The sequence below is a fragment of the Panthera pardus genome, unplaced genomic scaffold (assembly GCF_024362965.1).
Source record: "Panthera pardus isolate Hobbes unplaced genomic scaffold, ASM2436296v1 HiC_scaffold_17, whole genome shotgun sequence".
NCBI classification, from domain to species: domain Eukaryota; kingdom Metazoa; phylum Chordata; class Mammalia; order Carnivora; family Felidae; genus Panthera; species Panthera pardus.
In genome coordinates this window covers 15,153,734-15,172,916 of record NW_026526732.1, presented here as the reverse complement: position 1 = coordinate 15,172,916, position 19,183 = coordinate 15,153,734, and the positions used below count along the sequence as shown (strand labels likewise).

Here is a 19,183-nt window from a genome sequence, read left to right as displayed (position 1 = left end):
ATTGTGATGTGTTCATCACAAGTGTAGGTACCATCTGACCTCACATGTCACTATTGGAGTATCATTGACTACGTTCCTCATGCTGTGCCTTTTATTCCTGTGACCTATTCATTCCATAACTGGAAGCATGTATCTCCTCCCGTTCACCCATCTTGCCCAGCACCCCTCACCCCGACAACTGCAATTTCATATATAAAAGCTACAGGCAACAGAGTGAAACCGAATCACTTTATTATAGCCTATACAAAATAAACTTAAAATAGATCGAAAACTTAAATGTAAGACCTGAAACCATAATACTCCTAGAAGAAACCATAGGCAGTAAGCTCCTTGACATTGGTCTTAGCATTATTTTTTTTTTGATCTGTCTCCTCAGTAAGGGACAACAAAAGCAAATATAAACAAACGGAAGGGGGCACTTGGGTCACTCAGTGGGGTAAGCATCCGACTCAGTTTCAGCTCAGGTCATCAGATCATGGTGTGTGAGTTCAAGCTCTGCATTGGGCTCCGCACTGATGGTGTGGAGCCTGCTTGGGATTCTCTCTCCCTCTCTCTCTGCCTCTCGCCTCCTTGCACTCTCTGTCTCTCTGTCAAAATAAATAAACTCAAAAAAATAAATAAAACAAACAAATGGGACTACGTTAAATTAAAAGCCCTTGCACAATGAAGGAAACCATCGAAAAAATGAAAAGACATCCTACTGAATGGGAGAACACATTTGCAAATAAAGTGTCCCCCTTATTAGGAGTTCATATCCAAGATACACGAAATATATAGCAAAAGCCAAACAATCCAATTTCAAAAAATGGGAGAAGGACCTGAATAGACTTTTTTCCAAAGAAGACACCCAGATGGCCGACGGACACATGAATAGGTGCTCAACATCATGAATCGTCTTGGAAATGCAAATTAAAACCACAGTGAGTTACCACCTCACACCTGTCAGAATGCCTATTATCAGAAAGACAAGAAATAACAAGTTCTGGAGAGGAAGTGGAGAAAAGAAATCTCGTGCACTGTTGGTGGAGATGTAAATTGGTGCGGCCACTGCGGAAAATAGTATGAAGTTTCCTTCAAAAATTAAAAATAAAACTACCGTATGTTCCAGCAATCCTCCAAAAGCAATTCTTTTTGGAGGATTGCTGGAATTCGAAGAATTCAAAGGAAATGAAAATGTTAACTCAAAAAGATACACACACTCCTACATTCATCGCAGCATTGTTTACAACAGCCAAGATATTGAAGCGACCCAAGTGTCCATCTATAGATGAATGGATAAAGAGGATGTGGTATAGACATACAATAGAATGTTACTCTGCGATAAAGAGTAATGAGATCTTACCATTTGCAACAACATGCATGGATAGACCTAGACGGTATTATGGTAAGTGGAAGGAGTCAGAGAAAAAAAAAATATCAAAGGGTTTCACTTATATGTGTAATCTAAAAAGCAAAACAAATGAAGAAACAAAGTAGAACAGAAACAGAGCCCTAGATACAGAAAACAAACTGGTGATTGCCAGAGGGGAAGAGGTGGGGAGATGGACGAAATAGGTGAAGGAAATTAAAAGGTACAATCTCCCAGTTATAAGATAAATAAGATATAGGGATGTAACGTCCAGACAGGGCATATAGCCAATAATATTGTAAGAACTTTGTGTGGCGACAGATGGCGATGAGACTTGCTGCAGTGATCATTTCGTAATAAATGTAAGTATCAAATTACTATGTTGTACATCTGAAACTAATATAATATTGTATGTCAATTATACTTCAATAAAAAACTGAGACACATGGCTGCCACTTAAATTATTTTCTTAAAAAGTGTACATTTAAGATTTCTTCTCAGGTCAGTTGAATCAGTTCGTCAGTTTCACCATCTGAAATCATTAAAGGATTTGTCCTTTGAGTCAGCTTGAATGTATTGACACCACGTTTTTACCTTCTAGAACTTCTAGTAGATTTCACTAAAAATTATACTAAATTGATAAATATCACTGAATCTCTAGCATACGATCTCTGTTCAGATTTTGTTTGTTCATGATTCAATCTTGGGAGGTTGTATGCTTCTAAGAATTTATTTTTTTTCTAGATTGTCCAATTTTTTGGCACATAATTATTCATAGCAGTCTCTTATGATCCTTTGTATTTCTGCGATATCAGTTATAACTTGTCTTTCATTTCTGAATGTATTTATTTGTGCTCTCTCTCTCTTTTTTCTTGGTGAATCTAGATAGTTTGTCAATTTTGTTTATCTTTAAAGAACCAGCTCTTAGTTTCATCGCTCTTTTTTATTATTTGCTTCAGTTTTTATTTATTTCTGCTCTGATCTTAATTATTTCTTTTTTTAAAATGGTTATTTATTTCTGAAAGGGAGGAGACAGAGACAGAGCATGAGTGGGGGAGGGACAGAGAGAGGGAGGCACAGAATCCAAAGCAGGCTCCAGGCTCTGAGCTGTCAGCACAGAGCCTGATGCAGGGCTCGAACCCACGAACTGTGAGATCATGACCTGAGCCAAAGTCAGCTGTTTAACTGACTGAGCCACCCAGGTGCCCCTCATCTTAATTATTTATTTCCTTTTTACTAACATTAGGCTTCATTGGTTCTTTTTTTCTAGTTCGTTTAGGTGTGAAGTTAGATTGCTTATTTGAGATTTTTCTTGTTTCTTGAGGTAGGCCTGTATTGCTATGAACTTGTCTCTTAGAAATGCTTTTGTTGCATCCCATAGATTTTGAATCATTGTATTTCCATTTTCATTTGTCTCAAGATATTTTATTTCTTCACTGATGCATTGGTTCTTTAGTAGCATGTTGTTTAATCTCCATGTATTTGTGATTTTTCCAGTTTTCTTCTTGTACTTCGTTTCTAGCTTTATACCATTGTGGTCAGAAAACATGCTTTGTCTTCTTTAAGTTTACTGAGACTTGTTTTGTGGCCTATAAAGTGATCTGTCATGGAGAATGTTCCATGTGCACTTGAGAAGAATGTGTATTCTGCTGCTTTTGGATGGAATGCTCTGTTGTATATCCATTATGACCATCTGGTCTAATATATCATTTAAGGCTGGTGTTTCCTTATTGATTTTCTGTCTGGATGATATATCCATTGATGTAAGTGAGGTGTTAAAGTCCCCTGCTATTGTATTGCTTCCTTATGTCTGTTAACATTTGCTTTATATATTTAGGACCTCCTATTTTGGGTGCATAGATATTTACAAGTATTACATTCTCTTGTTGGATCAATACTTTTATTATTATGTAATGTCCTGTCTTTTCTTAAAGTTTTTATTCTAAAATGTATATTTTCTGATATAAGTACAGCTACACCCACCTTCTTTTCCTGTCTGTTGGCATGGAATATCTTTTTTCATCCCTTCTCTTTCCATCTGTGTTATGTCCTTAGATATGAAATAAGTCTCTTATATGAACAAAAATCCTATCTTAAAAGCTCACAAATTCCAGATATTCAGTGTATAGAACTTAAAAAGACCTTGGAAATCATATCCCTTGGCTAAGCAGTGGAAAAGAGATAATGAATTGGAAAAATAAACAGTAATACATACAAGAGGTGATCAAAAAGTCTGTGGGACAATGTTAGTCCAAGACAGAAAGACAAGAACTCCAAAATAATTTTAATATGTACTTTTCACAAAGTGTGTTTCTTAGTATTGCAAAAAATTATTTAAAAACACATAGGAGCAATAACACAGTATTTCATTAATGTCTACTGTTTCGTAATAGTTGATTCTAATTTTGTTTAGAAGAATCTTAAGTCTTGTTCTATATATTGCAACCAGTTGTGTTGCTTTTGTGGCACCTGTATACCTGCACTAAAAACGTGTATAGTTGGACAGCTTATGTAATACATTCAATTGGCTGCATAAAGTGAATAAACTACTTACTAATTTTGAGAAAAGGTATTCCATTTAAGCTTCCCTTTCTATAGCCAAACTGAATACTGGACCTTTTTTTGTACAGCCTTTGTAGAAGCTTTTCAGAACTTTTCACTGCAAAATTTTTATTTGTAGGGGTTTCTGGGTGGCTCAGTTGGTTAAGTGTCCAACTCTTGATTTTAGCTTAGGTCATGATCTCATGAACCATGAGATCGATCCCCTTGTTGGGCTCTGTGCTGACAGTATGGAACCTGCTTGGGATTCTCTCTCTCTCTCTCTCTCTCTCTCTCTCTCTCTCTCTCTCCCCCCCCTTCCCCCACTCAAGCTCTCCCTCTTTCTCTCAAAATAAATAAATAAATATTAAAAAATTGTTTGTAGTAGGATTGATTCGTTAATATATTTAAGAAAAAAAACCCTTCATTATTTGGGACTGTCTGACACTTTGTAGGACATCCGACAGGTCTCTCCCACTAAGTGGCTGTAGCAACCACAAACTGTCCCAACAACACTCCACAAGGGGTAGTACTATCCCCTAGGAGACCAGCAGTCGAGGCGGGAGCACAAAACAAACGGAGCGTTCATCAAACTGTCAGTCTCAAAGGCCCTTCTGAGCAGACATGCTCATTACTTGTTTTACAGTTAAAACCCCTAAAGGCTAACCTGCGGATTAATCACTGGGTGAACAGGATAAAAAGAGAAGTCCCTGCAAGGAGAGTGGCAGCTTGCTGGCCTGGACTACTTATAGTCGTGGACTTGAGGGGTTTTCTTTGCTAATTTTTCCCTTTGAGTTGTGTTTTTTTTTTTTTTTTTTTTTTTTTTTTTTTTAATTTGGTCAAACTACCATAGGCTGAAGGATTCTCCCAGGGTCCAGTGTCACATTCTTCCTTTTGGAAAAGAAAACATGTGTCCTTGCTTGAAGAATTTGGCCTTAAGCATCTGGTAAACCATGGCCTCAGCATTCTTCATTTGTTTAGAACAATTAGATGTGCCCACCAGTGGAGGCCAATGGTTGGTTGTGCTATGCTCCCTTCTGGGCACGACCACATACATATATGCCCTGCAGGGTCCATGCCTGCATTCCTCCAGCTTCCAGAAGTCTCTATTATCTGGAAAAGTGATGGGGGTAAGGAGAGGTTCCTGTGGGGTGAAAAGAAAAAAGGAAGAAGGCAGAGGGAGAGCATCCAAGCAGAATCAGAGGAGAGAGTGAAATTCAGAGTCGGTGAGAGCAAGAGAGTGTGAGAAAGATTGAATTGAGATCTCTTATATATGGGGGTGTCCTTGTGGTCTCGTTCCCCATTCTTTTCTACCACCAGATTTCTCCACAGACTCTTCCTACATCTCCTGGTGTTGGCCAAGATTCAGAATATGGAGAAGCTCAGATTTGCTAATAACACTTCAAGACTGGATGATGACACACAGATTGGTTTTTTCCATCTTTGGGATTTGGAGCAGCTCTGGGAGTTGCAAAACCTGCCTTGGTGCAAGAATATTTCTGAAGGCTCTCACTGTCTGATCACTGGCTCTGTGCTGTTGGGCACAGTGGTGCAGCCATCCAGGGTGGCGGGGACCACCTGGGATATGGAAATTACCAGCAGCCTGGTTTTGCATTCGCCGGAGCACCTGAAGCATTCTGGGAATTTGAATTTCTGTTGTTTCTTTCAAACACCCCCTTAGGGGCAGCAGGCAACAAACATGGACCACATTTTGCCAGAAAAGCCCAAAAGGATGATGGCTGCTGTTGTCAATTATTGGCATTTCAACAGGACTGTATTTTTATTTCTGAGTATATTTACACAGCTAGGAAGCATCTGCTGACAAGGATGAAATGATAAGCTGTATCCGTGCCAAAACAGGACTAGAAAAACAGGCTTGTTCTGCGAATGGACTGCATCTCGAGTCGGTGTTAAGAAAATTCTTTCTCCACAGGCAATATCTGCACGTAAAACATTAACGCTTGGGGCGCCTGGGTGGCTGCATCAGTTAAGCGACTGACTTCGGCTCGGGTCGTGATCTCACCATTCATGAGTTCGAGCCGCACATCGGGCTCTGTGCTGACAGCTCAGAACCTGGAGGGTGCTTCGGATTCTGTGTCTCCCTCTCTCTCTCTGCCCCTCCCCACTTGTGCTCTCTCTCTCTCAAAAAATAATAAATCATTTAAAAAGCCGTTAACACTTAAAATAGGACTTGGAATCCCTATTAAGTAACATAGTGCATGCACACAGTAGGTCCCTAAAGAAAGTCTGCTAAAGGAAAGAATCGATGTGTGCAGGCACCTGAAGTAAGATGGGCGATCAGTAGCCCCGGAGAAAACTTCCCACCCTGCAGTCTGAGGGCCACGTTTCTTTCTCTGGGAAGAGCGTGATGTGAGGCTGGCTCTCAAGGTGTCTGAGATTCAAGCAGAAAGAGTCCGAAATTCTACCCCTGGGTGCACAAGGAAGAAGAACCGTGTGGCTGGATGTCACCTTGAAGCAGGTTGCTCCTCGATTCTGTGGTTCTCTTGAACCAGAACAGGATTATTGGTGAATGAGGCCAGCATCCCGGGTGGTGACAAAAAAGGAAATTGGTAGAAAACGCATCATCCAAGTTGGATTAACTCAGCTCTGTGGCCTGGGCAGGTTCCCAGGACATACAGCCAGATGCAGGGCCTCTGGGAGACGGGAGGCTAGAATGTGTGTGGTAACAGAGAGGGAAGTGCGAGGCAGCGCGGGGGGCCGCTCGGAGGTGCCCCTCACCCTAACCCACTGGTGCACAACCCTCCTGCCATCCATCACTTCCAGGCCAACCCCGAGGCCACTGGACAGTTGCCCAATTCCTAACGGACACGTTCTTTCTCTGTCAACAGTTCACATGGAACGTTAAGTGAAGGAATCCGGCAATTTCTTCCTTATTTCACTGCCTGTCTATTGCTTACTCATTCTGTGGTCTATTTGCTTTGGATCCAAGTGCCTCTGGGTACGAAAAGCTACATTATTGTATTCAACTGCATGTAAGCCAAGATCCCGACCATCCTGGTTTTGTTGTTGTTGTTGTATTTGTTCTAAAGCTTAGCCATTTTCCATTCTGGGCAATTACCACTGTTTACTATGAGTTCCACTGCATAGGTATTTTCCCCATCGCCGACCTCCGGGTTGCGGTGTGGGCAGTAACTGTCATCACATCACAGTCTGCTAAAGGAAAGAATTGTAGCAGTACAAAGTCAGACATTAATAAACATAGGGGACTTAGCTTGAAGGTACCAGTGAGGATGGGGAGAGGATGGGGAGGAGAAGAAATCTCTTTATGAGGGGGCCAGTGGGCTGAGAAGAAATAAGACGGAAAGAGATGTTGCTAAATACATAATGCATCACCTGGAGAAAAATACAGCATCATCTGCTCTCTGTAGGACGGTGTGATTCGGCGGAATGGAGTTTGTTTCTGGAGTGTTTACTTGATAGAAAATCCATCTTTGTGGTCCTACGACAGGACTGACCCATCCTGCCCTCCTCTTGCTCTGAATACTTGCCACCTCTTTATCACTCACCTTCCTCTGGTCCTTGGGCTGAGTTCCCAACTCAGATGATCAGGATTCTTTTTGTTACAGGTGACAGAAACCAGCTCACACTGTCTTGAACAAAAAAGGGAATTTATAGGGCGCCTGGGTGGCTCAGTTGGTTGAGCGTCTGACTTTGGCTCAGGTCATGATCTCACGGTTCGTGGGTACGAGCCCCGCATCAGGCTCTGTGCTGACACCTCAGAGCCCGGAGCCTGCTTCCGATTCTGTGTCTCCTTCTCTCCGCCCCTCCCCTGCTCGTGCTCTGTCTCTCAAAAATAAATAAATGTTAAAAGAAGTTTTTAAAGGGGAATTTATGGATTCATGTGTTAGAAAGGATACTATAGAAGTTATAAGGTCAAAAGAAAACAATGTAAGAATAGGACCTTGTGCCTGAACTGGGATTTCCCCCCCTACCCCTCATATAACTATTACTTCTGCATTCTGTTGCTCAGCTCCATTCTGCACGTGGGAGCTCCATGAGCAGGGAAGGTGCCACACCTGAGAGTCACTATTCTCACCCTCCAAGCTCAGCAATCTAGAGGAAAGAGTTTCTGTTTCACAATGTCCATATACAACTCCAGAAAAAGCTCTGACTGTCTAGCTCAGGGCTAATACTGTCCCAAAGAATAGAGTGGCCTGATTGTCTCATTTCTTTTTTTTTTTTTTTTAATGTTTATTTATTTTTGAGAGAGTGAGAGAGAGAGAGAGAGAGAATGAGCCCGAGAGGGTCAGAGAGAGAGGGAGACTGAGAATCTGAAGCAGGCTCTGTGCTGACAGCAGGGAGCCCAATGCGGGGCTCAAACTCACAAACTGTGACATCATGACCTGAGCTGAAGTCAGATGCCCAACTGACTGAGCCACCCAGGCATCCCCTGATTGTCTCATTTCAGTCCTGAGTCTACCTGTGGCCCAGGGAGTAGGATCTGTTTCCAGAAGAAAGGCAAGAGGGAAAAAAACAAAACAAAACAAAACAAAACACGCCTCCCAGTGAAAAACAACAGTTCCCGTGGTCCTCTGCGCCCACCCGCCATAAACCTTTCAGTTGAGGAGGAAAAGTAGGAAGGGCCTAAGCCTCATCTGAAACATAACAGCAAGGTAGATCCTACCTGGGAAAATTACCTGTCAGTCACTTCACAAGTCATTCTTGCTGTCTGTGCATCTCACAAGAATGTCACATGATAATGATCACATGTGGAGTCAGTGCATTGGGCTTCCTTCCCGGCTCTGCTTTGTCCTAAGTTTTCTTAGCAGGTTCATGCATCTCTCTGCCCTTTGTTTTCTTCATGGGAGAGGAATAATAACGCCTCTCTCAGGGGTTTGTCGTCAGCGTTAGTGGGATAGTTTATGTTGATGTCAGACGGGACAGAGAAGGAGCGGCTGGTATAACCATTACAACCCCGAGGCTAACAGTGCCTTTCCTGGGGATCGTGTTGACAAGTCCCAGAAATTGGCGCACACGCGGGAGGCCTGATAGGTTTCTCGGTGTTCTCAGACGTGTATCCTGAGTAGGAATTTCGTGCCGTTGCTCAGATGGAACGGGTCCCAGACTTCTGCCCTGCTGTGCCGGGGGCGGTGGGGGCGGGGGGCACTGGCGCTGGCTGGGTTTTACATCCCGCACATGCTGCCAGTCTCCTAGACCTCGTCGTCTTGGAGTTTCTCTGTCTCACTCTCTCTCTGCGCATTCAGGAGTGTACACATTTCTGTCCAGCACCCTGAAGTCTCTGGAAGAGAAGGACCATATCCATCGTGTCTTGGACAAGATCACAGACACCTTGATCCACCTGATGGCCAAAGCGGGCCTGACTCTGCAGCAGCAGCACCGGCGTCTGGCCCAGCTCCTCCTCATCCTGTCCCACATCAGGCACATGAGGTGAGGCATCCTTGGGTCCCCCCCGGGAGCCCCGTAACGAACACAAGCCCTCAAACGTGCTACCGCTGGGCCGGGAAGGGCTGACGCCTGAATACAGATAGTGCCCTCGGAACAGTTCCCAGGACGTAATAAGCAGAAACGCTATGGGACGACGGAGGAGGGAAGAAGGAAATCTGTCTAGGGCGTGGGGCAGGTGTCAGAGAGGCTTCATAGAGGAGGTGATATTTGCGCCCAGTTTGAAGCCTGCACAAGGTCTGATGGGGGGAGGAGCGTGTGGTGTGCGGGCAGAGGGAGGATGGCAATGTTTGATCATTCGTTTTATCTCACCACTCAAGGCGAGTGCGTGAACACAGCTGTCCACTGAAGGCACCCGGCACGTCCATTACGGTTCCTGCATCACGCTCCCCCTATTTACAGTTGGAAACCCGGGGGCACCCAGGTGGCTCAGTCGGTTAAGCGTCCGACTCTGGCTCAGGTCATCATCTCACGGTTCGTGAGTTCGAGCCCCACATCAGACTCTCTGCTGTCAGCACAGAGCCTGCTTTGGATCCTCTGTCCCCCTCTCTCCCTGCCGCTCCCCAGCTCATGCTCTCTCACTCTCAAAAAGAAACATTAAAGAAATGTTTTTTTTTTAAAAGAGAGGAAAAAAGAAATCCTGAGAGAATCTCGGTCCCTCCAGCGCACAGAGAATCACCATTGGTTCTTCCATTCCTCTCAGATCCCTTCTTGTCACCCCTCACGGCTGTTACCCTCATCCAAGCCACCATCATTTCCTTTTGGATTTCTGCAGAGGCCACCAAACATACCTCCCTGCCTTCAGTCTTGACCCTTCCTAACCCATTCTCCACCCAGAGCCACAGCGGCCGTCCTAATACCACATCTGATCACCTCATTCCTTTATTTAAAACCCTCAGCTTCCCATCGCTTTAGATACAAGTGTAAGTTCCTTTATTTTGCTTGTACAACTTCTGGGCTCCAGCTGTTACTTAACTTCCTAGGACTCCGGCTGTTCCAGCTTCCTAGGACTCCAACTGCTGTGCTCCAGCGGTTACTTAACTTCCTACTGAACTTCCTGGTAGTCCGAGCTCTGGCCAGGCACCTTTGTTCTCTGAGTCACGGGTGGCCAACTCCAGGTTACACATCGGCTGGCAGCTCTGTCCATCCCCGCTGGGTTCCCTCCCGCCTGTGGGACAGCTGACGCGGGCCGGGCACAGCCGGGGGACTCCGCTGCAAGCTGCAGGCTGGCCAGGTGACTGCTCCGTGTGTCCTTTATCCTCCTGTCCCCACAGGTTAGCTGGGACATATCGTTCTCACGGCAATGGCAGAGGTACAGGAAAGCAAGCCTATAAGGGCAAGTGCATTTTGATCTTTTAGTTAAGTGATAGCTACAACATTCTGTTGGCCAACACATCACTTGATGAGGCTTCAAGTCAAGATCAGGAGCATGGGCACAGGGAGGGAGTATTTCAGAACAGTAAGCTAATCCATCATGGCTGAGATATTCTTTTCAGGAGGCATCTCCTGACCCTTAACCCAGCTGGGATTTATACCCTATTCTTCCTGATCGTTATTTCACGTCTTGTTTTCTCTCTGCCCCAGTTAGACTGTAAACCCTTTGAGGCAGTTGTCACAATCCATCATGCATAATCTGTGTACCCAATACCTCCTAGCATAGGGCTTGGCACATAGTAACTACTCGATAAATATTTTGTGTAGGGGTTAAGGAAGGTATCAGCAGAGGAAGTAAGAGCCTCTCTGTGCCAAAAGGACAAAGTGGCTTCATTTCTATTTCAAATGGTCACGTCATGTGGCTGGCTAGATGCTTAATGGATACTATTCCCATGAACAGAACTCTGGCTGCAGGGAAGAAATAAGCAGTTGGTATATTCTTTACTCCAGAAGGGCCCTAGAAATGAGAGATCAGAGAGCCATGCATGATGACGTCTATATGACCTTGGGCTTACACCCAGACCCTCGGAACGAAAATGTAATTTCTTCTCTTAGTGGCTATGAGGGAAGGGCATGGTGTCTGAGGGGTTGGCTTAATTTGTAAGGGGCTTTCAAACCTCAAGATTAAGCATCAAGAGGCAAGATTGCATTCAGCCCACACGTTTCTAATCCTTTCCCATTTATTTTTATGAATATTACAAAGAGGGAAGCAGGAGTGCGTCAGAGTAACAACCCTCTACCACATTACCTGGCTGAGAGAGGAACCTTCCCTTAGAAGAAGTGTGTTAACATTTACTCTGGGCTGGGAATTTCAAAGATGTCATAGAAACCATGTATTACAGATGAAGGTTTTTATTCTTCGGTAGGAATTGCTGAGTCTTCAAATCTGTCAACTGCTTTTCAGCATTAGCAAGCCTGATTAGCGAATACCCAAATATGTCTGCATTAAATTTATAGGCTTTAGTACTTTTGTTGGCCTATATAGAGGGCAGCAGCGGTGAGAGAGCTCTGAAGAGTTTGTCTCAATTGTGCAAAAGCTGGAGAGAAGCTGCTAATCTACTAGATTTGAGCATTTTCTCTCTCGCTCACTTGGGCACACACACACACACTAATGTTTTTGGTGCCTTATTGCAGCCAATCTAGCTCTGTTTTATTAAAGTTGGCCCCAGCCATATGTTGTTACTCAGAGAACTTAACACCCAGATTTCATGTGACTATAAATGATTCATTAGGTTGCAAGAGCAAGACAGTGTGAGATCCAGTGGGCATTTAGCATTAACAGCATTTTTAAATTAAAAAAACACACACATACACACACACTTAGATGTGTAATTAGGTTGTGGTGTTGTAAGACCTAAATAGTTTGATGCTGTGTTTTTCTGGCATGTCTCCAGCTCATGCGACTTTTCCCCTACTAAAAATGCCAATATTTTCTAGGGTATTTGGTCCTGCCTACTCATGATACATCATTCTTTCTAAACAATTTCAAGCTCCCTAAATGGTTGTTCTGTGTTTTTTCCATGGGTGGCGTGGTGGGAGAAAGAGCAGAATTGTAGCTGGCGGGGTGGGGGGACAGCGGTTAAAAGGAGAAATGCCATTTGCCTACATTTCCCTGTATCCATTTGCCCCATATTTTCTGAGCATTTACCACATTCTTGGCACTGTTCCAGGCCTGCAGAATGGGCAAATTACTGCCCCTCGAGGAGCCTGCCCTGTGTGTGTGTGTGTGTGTGTGTGTGTGTGTGTTTATGTGGGCACACATGCCTGGGGGAAGGAATAAGCATGCATATGTACAGAGAGCAATTTCAGGTTGTCATAGTGCTGGGAGGAAAACAGAGTAGGTGAAAGAGAGCGGCTAAAGCTGTAGGCCCTGAGGTCACAGCCACTGTGGCAGCAAAAGGACTTCCAAGGGAGGTGGCGTCTGAAGATTTGGGGAAGAGGGGCACCTGGGTGGCTCAGTCGGTTAAGCATCCAGCTTCAGCTCAGGTTATGATCTCATGGTTCGTGGGTTCAAGCCCCACGTCGGGCTCTGTGCTGACAGCTCAGAGCCTGGAGCCTGCTTCGGATTCTGTGTCTCCTTCCCTCTCTGCCCCTCTGCCGCTCACGCGTGCTCTCTCTCTCAAAAATAAATGTTAAAAAAAAGATTTAGGGGAAGAACATCCAGGCAGAGGGGACAGAAAGGGCAGATACCTGAGTCTGGGAGTAAAGAGCTCAGTTTCTTCAAGCTCTTTCTTAGAAAGCTCAGCAGAAGTAAAGAGCATGAGCTAGGGGAGAGAGGCCGGGGGAGCTAGGAGAGGTAGATGGAAGCACATCAGTTAGACCTTGCAGAGCATGGAAAGAAATTTAGAGCGTATTCCTACAAAATGGCGAAGAGCTGGAACATTTTAAACAAGGGAAGTTCTTGAACTGTTCTACACATTTAAAAACCTCCCTCCTACATGACTAGAGTGACTGGATCGTCTCCATTCTCTTGTTAGATGCAATAGCGGGGAACAGAACCTCATTTGAGTCAGTGGAAGGAAGTCGCCCGCATAACAAATCCTGGAATGGCTCTTTCAACAGGGACAAAGATCGGCATGCCGGTGTCTTTGGAGTTTCCCTAGTTTCCCCTTCCGTGGAGTCTCGGCAGGCCTCGAGCTTGCGACGCTCTAAAGCGGTCCCCTTTGTGTCTTCCCACCCGCAGTAACAAAGGCATGGAGCACCTGTACAACATGAAGTGCAAAAACGTAGTGCCTCTCTACGACCTGCTGTTGGAGATGCTGGACGCCCACCGCCTGCACGCCCCAGCCAACCGGGGGGGCGCACCCATGGAGGAGATGAACCAGAGCCAGCTGGCCACCACGGGCTCAACTTCAGCACATTCCTTGCAAGCATATTACATCACCGAGGAGGCGGGGGCTTTCCCCACCACAGTCTGAGAGCTCCCAGGCTCCCCCAAGGTCCTGAGAATCCCTGCAGCATGTTACCCACGTCATGCATCACGATAGCAGAGTTCTACGCGCACTCCGGCATGCATCCGCCATCGTGGCTTCCTAATATGAGTGGCCATCCGTCTGCTTGCTCAGTTCTTAGTGGCACGCCTTCTTTTGGGAGCAGCCAAAGGGATTCCAGGGCTAAATTCTTTATAATGGCTCTCTCTGCCCCCTTTGCTACATTGCTAAGCATGAGGATTCTGTAACTTTTCATGACTGAACTCAGTCTATGAGCTGGGACTCAGGTGACTGTGCATTTAAGCTACTCGTTGAGACCCAGGCCTGGAGAGTGGACATTTCATCTCTGTGAAGCGTTCACTGGCTCTAAGAAAAAGCCACAGGAACGGCGTGGCAGTGGCTCCTTTAATTGCTGACTTGGAGAAAGCTAGGTCAAGGGTTCATTATGGCATCATCTTGTATTCCTATAGTAACGGCTCGTTTTATTAAAGTAATACCTTAAAGCTTTTGCTCTGTTGCATGGCTGTAGGCAGAATGGTCAGTGATTGTCTATTCATTTGCCCTATAGGAATACAAGATGCCCACAGAGAAGGAAGGTCCCCTAACTGTCAAAACTTTGTCAACTTAATACACTGCACCTTCAGATTTGCTGAATGCTCCTCCACTGGTTTTTGAGAACACTATGTACACACAGGTCATGGGTTCCAGTTAATTCTCGCTTCCCATGGACCCATCAACAGCAAGTTGATCCCAATTAAGTCACCTCTACATATACCAGTTTCCCTTTGAGGGATAAATTCTTGTGTTTTGTTTGTTTTGTTTTGTTGTTTTGTTTTGTTTTGTTTTCATTTGATGAGAGAAAGCCCTCTCCCCTCAGGACTTGCAGTAAATCCGCTTCAGGACCTGTTCTGGTGTGGTCTCACACTTGCCAGCAGAGGGCGCTCTACTCGGATCTCCCTGGTGTGTGACTTCACACGGAAGGTGAATTAGTCGCTTGTAGTGCCCAGCATATGGCCAAGAACGGTTCAAAAGAGTGGACACCCTGGTGACACTTTTAGCCCTGGGGAACTGGGGTAAATAGTAAATGTGCATGATTATTGTAAGTCTTGGAGAACAGGAGGGCAGAAACCAGATAAACCTGAGAGGCTCATGGTGGACGTGCACAGGCCACAGGTACCCCCGAGAGCCCCTGGCAGGCCCCATGTGCACTGTGGGGCTGCCCTGGGATCCGTGGGAAGCCCTTCTGTCCTTGCCACCCTGGCTGGCAGCAGCAGTAGAAAGCCACATTCCTGAGGTTTTCCCAGCACACTTTGGGGTGACGGGGCCAGAGGGCCGGGATCAGAGACACCCTACTGGGGTTGCCGGGGACCTGGTCAGCCTACGTGTGTTCTTGGTTGTCTAGAGCTCATCCAACAACCAGGGTTTGGCCTTGGGGAAAAAACTTCCCCCAAAGCTCATTTCATCCAACTTCATAAGCCAAGCACGCGTGTCTAAAGTTGGGCCATAGGAGTCCGTTGACCTATAGGCTAAACCAGAAAGGCTCGCTGGGGCCACAGGGCAGTCTTCCCCAGGCCTTTGCATCTCCAGAGCCAACTATGGGTCATCTCTTCTTCTCAGCCAAAAAGTAAGTCTGGTTTCCTCCAGTGACTTCAGTTTCTATGATTTGAACCCCATTGAGAGGTGATGTGTTAGCCAACAACACAGCCAAGCTTCGAGGGCATCTCTTGGGACGCCTGTTTCAAAAGGTGGATTTCATTCATTTTTGATTACTTAGTAAGCGATCACCAAAGGACTGGGAACCTGGGAGGGCCAAAAAAAAAAAAAAAAGTTAAGTTTTTTTTCATTTTATGTGCATCTGAATTTAGGGGCAATTTTGTGTATCTGCAGTAAGGATATGTTTAGAACATAATTCTTTTGTTTTTGTTTAAGAAGCACCTTATGTAGTATAATATATTTTGTTTTTGAAATTACAATGCTTGTTTATCAGACAATTGAATGTAGTAATTCCGTTCTGGATTTAATTTGACTGGGTTAACATGCAAAACCCACGAAAAATATTTAGTTTTTTTTGTAGAGCTACCTTGTCATGTATGCGGTCGTTGATGCCTAAGGCCTGGTGATTATTCATTTAAATGAAGATCACATTTCATATCAACTTTTGTATCCACAGTAGACAAAATAGCACTAATCCAGATGCCTATTGTTGGATATTGAATGATAGACAATCTTATGTAGCAGAGATTATGCCTGCAAAGGAAAATTATTCAGGGCAGCTAATTTTGCTTTACCAAAATATCAGTAGTAATATTTTTGGACAGTACCTATGGGTCAGTGGGTTCTTTTTAATGTTTATACTTAGATTTTCTTTTAAAAAAATAAAAACAGACAAAAAAATTCTAGTACTATAGATGATGTAATACCAGCTAAATCCAAACAATAATAAAGTGGAGGGTTTTACATTATTCATCTAATGTGTTTGTATTCATGTTAAGATACTACTACATTTGAAATGGGCAGAGAACACCAGATGGTTGGAGTGTTAGCCCAGGAATCTCAAATAATTTTAGAAATCTCTTCTTATTCTTATTTGAAGTGCCACTAATGGACAGCTGACACTTTGCAGCTGATACTGCTGTTGGGGGTAGGGAACATGTTGTCTTCCCCACCCCCTCCACACTCGGAGGCAATTTAAGTTTTGAAAGACATGATCAACCTGGGGTTAGGGTAGGGTGGGGAACTAGGGTCAGGAATTTGGAGAGTGGAAAATACAGTAATAAAAGCCTTGAAAGTATTTTGAGGCAGATCGATACTGGCACCTGGGGTATGCACCGGGGTTCTGTATTCCACTCGTGTCCTGTAAACTACAAATGACAGCCATTTCTAAAATGGCAGCTGGAATTCTATGGAAGATGAAGCGTCATCCACGGTCTAAGGTCTAAGTCTAAGGAACTGCTAGCGGTCTATGGTTCTTTTGGCCATTGCCAAGCTCCAGGCTTGCAGTTTACTATGGTAATGATTCCTTAATGCTGTCATGCAACAATCAGAGAGGCTAGTTCATCCAAAGAGAAGACCCTACGTAGGTCGCAAAATCCAGTCCCTAAGGAAGTTCAGTCATTGGTTAGATTTTCCTGTTAATCTGGCAAGGCCGTCTAACCATGCCATATCCCATGCTTTCTGGGGGCTGAACAAATAAGGGACTTACCGATAATTTACTCTTGATCACATTAAGGTGTTCTCGCATGAAAATCTTATACATTGAAATGGCCACTGATTTAGGCCTTCGGTTTAGAAACCAATTCCAAATCCCTTCCTATTCATACTTTCCTACTCTGAGATGGCCTGTGGATGCCGGGAATGGTCACTAGGACCGTAGTAATGTCTAATATTCACAGGCAAATCTGCTTTGGGAAACTAGTTATTTGGAAGGCAAATAGAGTTGTATAGTAGTTTATGAGGCAACCATGATTCTTTTCAGTACAAGGCTTGGGAGGATGGTCCAGACTACACTGCACTCTTCCCAGGTGAACTCCCTGAAAACTTACTCTCAACTGGAGCAAATGACTTAAACTGTGGTTGGTCCCAAATATTCATCTTTTCATTAGTGTGATTCCTCTAACTGCATTTCCTTTTCATCTGGATTAAAGTGAGTGTGGCCTCTTTCTAAGTCGTTCAAAACTGTTTTCTAAGTAATCGCTGCCTCTGTTATGGCACTTCAATTTTGCACTGTCTTTCAGAGATTGAAGAAAAATTTCTATTCTTTTTTTTTTTTTTGCATCCAAATGTGCCTGAACTTTTTAAATATGTAAATGCTGCCATGTTCCATATCCATCTTCAGTGTCTTTGTACAGAGCTGTGTACCCTGGAAACAACATTCAGCCCCATGAGCAGGTGCCTGAAATGTGGACCCCTTTGCATTTACAGAGAGGTCATTGGTCATAGAGACTTGAATTCATAAGTGACATTATGCCAGTTTATGTTCTCTCACAGCTTATAAACAATGCTTTTTGTACACAACATATTCTTCAATGTAGAGCTCTTGTTTTATGGGAAAAGGCTGAAATGCCAAATTGTGTCTCACGGTTTAATATGCCTTTTCGCTGATGCATACTATTATCGATGTGATTCTGTTTTGTTGCAGCTTTGCTTTGTTTAATGAAACACAATTGTAAACCTCTTTTGCACCTTTAAAAAGTAAGGAGTCCGGTGGGATGCTCAAGCACCTGTAAACAATTTTCTCAATCTGTTTGATGTTCAAATAAAAAATTAAACAAATGACAACAGGCTTGTTTTATGTAAACTCCCTTCTTGCTAACGGCTCACCACCGACTGCCTCAAATCAAGGTGATGGAATGCATCTGAAGAACACAGTGACTCTTAAAGATCAGTCTGATGCCAGGATCCCTCTCGCCAGGCCTAGGAGGAGGTGTGTGGACACTGGAGGCAGGCAGACTGGCCTCACTGCTTGGGTCCACCACATATGAGGTTTATGATCATTGGCAATGAGTTTTTCAGAGCCTCCACTTCCTCATCAACAAAACGTGATAGTGACATCTAATTCACAGGGTAGTTGGGAGGATTCTATGAGGTGCTTCTTAAAATACTGGTTGTTTTCTAATAGCTAACCCTATCACATCCCCTGTGAGGGGGAAGAAAGAATCTTGAGAGTGGCTACTTGTGAATGAAAGAGTGTGAATGAACAATCCGAAACTTACATAATTTGCTCAAAACCCTCTCCCCATCATGACGGTAAGACAGGAATGACCAGTGCATCCCCACCCCATCCCACCTCTGGTTTCCATTTTAGGACTCCCCTCCTTTTTTAGAGATACCTGCAGGCTCCTTTTTTTTCCCTTTTCTCTGTAATTTAATGGATGAGGTGGGGGGAAATAGTGTGACTTACTAAGGGGCAACATGATACAATAGTACAGGCTCTACAGCTAGGTTACTCAGTTGGAAGACTCATTCTCCCATTTATGGTGTGAACTGGTGCCAAGTAATTGCACAGTGCCTCAGTTTCTTCTCCTGTAAAGAGAGAGAAAGAACAATGTCACCTGCCTTGAAGTGTGGCTGTGAAGACCAGATGGGGTAACTCATGGAAAGCACTTAAGCACAGTGGCTGGCACAGCTTCTCCCTCCCCTGAGGCCTCTCCTCCCACATGTCTGCACTCACTTCTTCATTAGAGGGACTTTACGTTATTCACATCGTTGAGTCTTTTTGATACTCAAGAAGCTCTTTTGTATTCTAGTTCTATCATCCCTGGGCAAGTTATTTGAACCCAATTCTCCTTGTTTCCTCATGTCTAAAATGGACGGCTCAGGAAACAACAGATGTTGGTGAGTATATGGAGAAACAGGAACCCTCTTGCACTGTTGGTGGGAATGCAAACTGGTGCAGCCGCACTGGAAAACAGTGTGGAGGTTCCTCAAAAAATTAAAAATAGAGCTACCCTATGACCCAGCAATAGCACCACTAGGAATTTATCCAAAGGATACAGGAGTGCTGATTCAC

At 44.3% G+C, this 19,183-nt stretch overlaps 1 protein-coding gene across 4 annotated transcripts in view; it reads left to right on the top strand.

Moving 5' to 3' along the window:
* Window positions 1–15,538, top strand: part of ESR1 (estrogen receptor 1) — a 421,083-nt gene extending 405,545 nt beyond the window's left edge. For all 4 annotated transcript variants that reach the window (XM_053904374.1, XM_053904373.1, XM_053904372.1 and 1 more), the window contains 2 exons: window positions 9,112–9,295; window positions 13,428–15,538. In XM_053904374.1, coding sequence (XP_053760349.1) covers window positions 9,112–9,295; window positions 13,428–13,662 — 419 coding nt within the window. In that variant the 3' untranslated portion in view covers window positions 13,663–15,538. The remainder of the gene's footprint in view (window positions 1–9,111; window positions 9,296–13,427) is intronic.
* The last annotated feature ends 3,645 nt before the right edge of the window (window positions 15,539–19,183 follow it).